Genomic DNA, 3903 nt, shown 5'->3' on the forward strand with positions numbered 1-3903 from the left:
TTAAACTAGTATATATAATATCCTATTCTAGGATATACTATAGAATCTATCTAGTATCTGTAATTATCTAGATTAGACGATTCGAAAGGTTAACGTATAGTATCTAGACTATAATATAGAGCCTCTACATAGAGCCCTAGAAATCTAAACTATCCTTTCTACCCTCCCTGTAACTTTAATGCTACTAATTTAATATATATATTACCCTAAAGCTTATTTTTTATCGAGTTCTATTTAGTTATAATACTTTTAAACTAAGTAGTGAGTGTTTCCCTATTTTATAGGTAGTAGTACTCTGTAGATAGTAGAATATATATTTCTACCGGTCGCATTTTATAGGCGGTCACTCCCGTAATCGTACCCTATTAAAAATATTTCGCATTTTCAAAACCTCACTATAACCTCAATTTAATACTAATTCCTATTAGCTTATACTATTCTGTATAACACTGCTGACTCTCTAAACTGCCAAAATCTAAAGCCTATAGCTTACTAGGAAGGTTGAACAGAATGGAGTATAAAATCTAAATCGGAATAAACTAAAATCGGAAAAGTGGGGCTATATAAAATAAATCGGATCGACCCTATTCCACCAACCCCCATGGGATAGGGTCGTTCTGTTGATCAGACAGAACATCTTCAGATGATGCATCATCTTTCAATACTAGCTGGGATTTATTGGCTAAACAGCCTTGCAGAGTTATACACTGTACTTCTGCATTCACCGATTGCTTCGGTGATGTTTCGGTAACCAAACGGTCCCGAATCGGGAGCAATAAACTTGGGCTCCCGGTGTCTTTAAGGGCTAGATTTATCCTTCGAGATAATCCATCTGCAGGGTTTGTCTTACCTAGCCGGTGTTTGATTATAAAATCAAATGGAGATAGAAACATACACTAACGAGCTTGTCGCCCTGTTAACTTGGTCTGGCGTATGAATCCTCGTAGATTCTGATGATCTGATAACACTTCGATGGGGTATATTGAACCTTTAAAATAGTGTCGCCAGTGTTTAAATGACGAAATAATAGCGAATAGCTCTTGATCCGGCGTCGAGTAATTTAATTCAGCTCTATTGAATTTTCTCGACCAGAAAGTAATAGGGTGATAGCGCTTATCTTGACCTTCTTGAGACAGGATACTAGATATGCCGTGGTCTGATGCGTCTGTTTCTAATTTGATTGGCTATATTGGGTTAAAGTGTCGTAGTAACGACGCTGATTGAAATACGGCGATTAGGCGTCGAAACGCTATCTTTTCGCGGACATTCATCTTCACCGGGCCAGGTTTCCTCCCGTTTTTACTTCCCTTTAGTAAATCTGTTAAAGGAAGTGTAATAAGGGAGTAATATAGGATAAATCGACGGTAGAAGTTATAAAATCTAAGAAATACTTAGATATTATAGAACGTAGTAGGAAGCTCCTAAGATTTAATAGTGTCTACCCGCCGTTTATCTATCGAAACGCCCTTACGTCCGATGATAAAACCAAGGAATTCTACTTTATCTTAGTAGAAGGTGTATTTTAAAGGTTTTGCAAAAAGCTCCGCTTAGCGCATCCGTTCTAAGACTTAGTAGATATATTTAGTATAAGATTCTCGATCTTTCGAAAAGATCAAGATATTATCTAGATACGCTATATAAATAACATCGAGGAGACCTCGAAGCGCTGTATATATATAACTTTAAAATGTGGCCGGTGCATTAGTTAGGCTAAAAGGTATAACTAAGTATTTAAAGTGGCCGTATCGAGTACGAAACGCTGTCTTCTATTCGTCTCCCGTGTGGATACGAATTCGATAGTAAGCGTCTTTTATATCGATTTTGCTAAAGTACTAGGCTCTAGAGATCCTATCTAGGATTTCCGAAATAAGAGGTAAGGGATACCGATTCTTTACCGAAACTTGGTTAAGTCCGCGGTAGTCTATATATAAGCGTAAGCTACTATCCTTTTTTAGTATAAAGAGGATTAGTACGCTAGTAGGGCTCTGCGAAGGGCGGATTCGCCCTAGTTTCAGGTTCTTATCGATATAGTTTCGTAGCTCTTAGAGCTCTCGAACAGAAAGTGGGTAGATCGGTCCGTATAGGGGGGTTGTTCCGTCCTCGAGAGGAATTAAATGATCGGTTATTTTATTTAAAGGAAGGATCTTTATACTTTCCGATGTAAAATATCCTTAAATCGCTGTAGTTCCGGTAGTAATTCGGTATAGAGATCTTCCTTTTCGTAGATTTCTTGATCTCCTAGGAGCCAAATTTCTTCCGGGGTTTTTATAACTACAAAAACAGTTATATAATTTCGATATATTTTAGCAAATTTTCGAGGGTAGAAGTTAATAATTTTTTAGGTTTCAAACTACTACTGGTAGTTCGCTAGTAAAAGGTGTACGTTTAGGTCTCGAAATATAGTCATCGACAGGAGGATAGGACTTCCTTCTAGTCGGAAATCTCTATCGATAGCTATATAGGGCCTTTCGAAATTTTTGGTAGTTCCTCGACTATTAGTAATAGTAATAGGGACTTTCTAAATACCGTATAAGGGTATATTTCGTCGGTTAATCGCTTCTAATATCGGTACTAAAAGCTTTGCTTATTATAATCGATAGCGTTGAACGAATTACTAACTTACGATATTACATTCTACACCACTATTAAGGTCCGTATAGGTTTTAATCTTATTTCGGACCTTAATCGGTATATATAGTCGTGTGACTGTCCCTACTTAGGGGAATTGAGTTAAAGGCGTAGGGTTTAGTTTAACTCGGAGCCGTTTCCCTCTTGATCCGAGTGTGTTTCGAGAGATTGAATTTTAGAAGAATTCCTTTTAGGATATTTATTAGTAAGGTGTGAATCATCTTAACAAAAGTAGCAAACTAAGCGTTTGCTACTCCTTCCTATAGGGTTTCGGCCGTCTTTCGGTTTAGAATCAGATAAAGTTTGCTTTTGGCCTGACTCCTTATATTTATTAAACGGTTTAAATCGTCCCTTTTGCCTTTTGGGAGGTCTCCTTAGTAAACCGTCTCGTTTCGATATAGTATCGGGGGCTTTTCGTTTTCGATCCCCGTAAAACATTTCCTAATAATATATTGCAATAGCGACTATTTCCTTACGAGTTTTTAGTAGATCTTGACGATATTTTAATATTTTATCACGTAATAGATTACTAAGTTTAGCGAAAAAGTTTAGGCTTAGCTCGTTTTCGTCAAGTTTTGGGAAATAAGATTCTAGAGTATCGAGTTCGTTATAAAACTCCCTTGGATCTTAGTCGTTTCGGTGTCGTAACACCTTATATTTGATTTTTATATCCGCCTTAAGAGTAAGGGCGTTTTGAATAAGGGTTATTGTCTATTCTTCGAAATGATCCTAGGAGTTTTTAACGTTTCGTCGTTTAATCGGGTCCTTTCCCTTAGTGTAACGGTACTATTTCTGTCTGCATGAATGGTCTATATAAGTAACCGCTTTAAGAATACGTTTATAGTCGGTCTTAAAACGCTTTAGAGATATCTTAAAGGTGAATTCTTGGTCGTTAAGCCAGTCTTGACGTTGTTGTATAGTAAATTTATAAGTGAAGACTGGAATGTTTTTGATTCTGATATTATTTCTTCCTTTATTAGCGGAAGAGTGGCTTTTCGGGGATGACTCGCGACCGTCTAGGTCTAAGACTTGTGTCTGAAGGTCTTAAAGTCTTTCTTTTAATCTCTTCTGCTGCTTAAGTAGATTGATACGCTCCCGAATCTGTCTTGTTTCTGTATAGATTCGGTCGATATCCGTAGTTATCGTATTTTTAGATGACTCTAGGCCAGATACAGCGATATTGCTAGTTTCGCTAATAGGTTCTGACGCTGGATTTCCGCGATCGTTTTGCCTAGCGCTTTGCCGGGTTACCGGTCGGAGGTTCGATAATGGTAG

The 3903-nt window shown here is 37.5% G+C and overlaps 2 protein-coding genes across 2 annotated transcripts; both read right to left on the reverse strand.

Annotated features, from left to right (window-relative positions):
• Positions 1–584: 584 nt before the first annotated feature.
• Positions 585–3066, reverse strand: N7482_010052 (Ty3/Gypsy family RNase HI domain-containing protein; the record flags this gene model as incomplete). Its single annotated transcript, XM_056692176.1, has 4 exons — positions 585–850; positions 902–1165; positions 2620–2712; positions 2883–3066. The coding sequence occupies 4 exons, from the start codon at positions 3064–3066 to the stop codon at positions 585–587; spliced, it is 807 nt and encodes a 268-aa protein (XP_056538133.1).
• A 291-nt stretch (positions 3067–3357) lies between these two features.
• Positions 3358–3903, reverse strand: N7482_010053 (uncharacterized protein; the record flags this gene model as incomplete). Its single annotated transcript, XM_056692177.1, has 3 exons — positions 3358–3414; positions 3451–3671; positions 3720–3903. Coding segments are annotated over 3 exons (462 nt in total), but the record flags the coding sequence as incomplete, so codon positions are not given.

The sequence above is a fragment of the Penicillium canariense genome (genome assembly GCF_028826845.1).
Source record: "Penicillium canariense strain IBT 26290 chromosome Unknown utg000008l_segment0_segment0, whole genome shotgun sequence".
Taxonomy (NCBI): domain Eukaryota; kingdom Fungi; phylum Ascomycota; class Eurotiomycetes; order Eurotiales; family Aspergillaceae; genus Penicillium; species Penicillium canariense.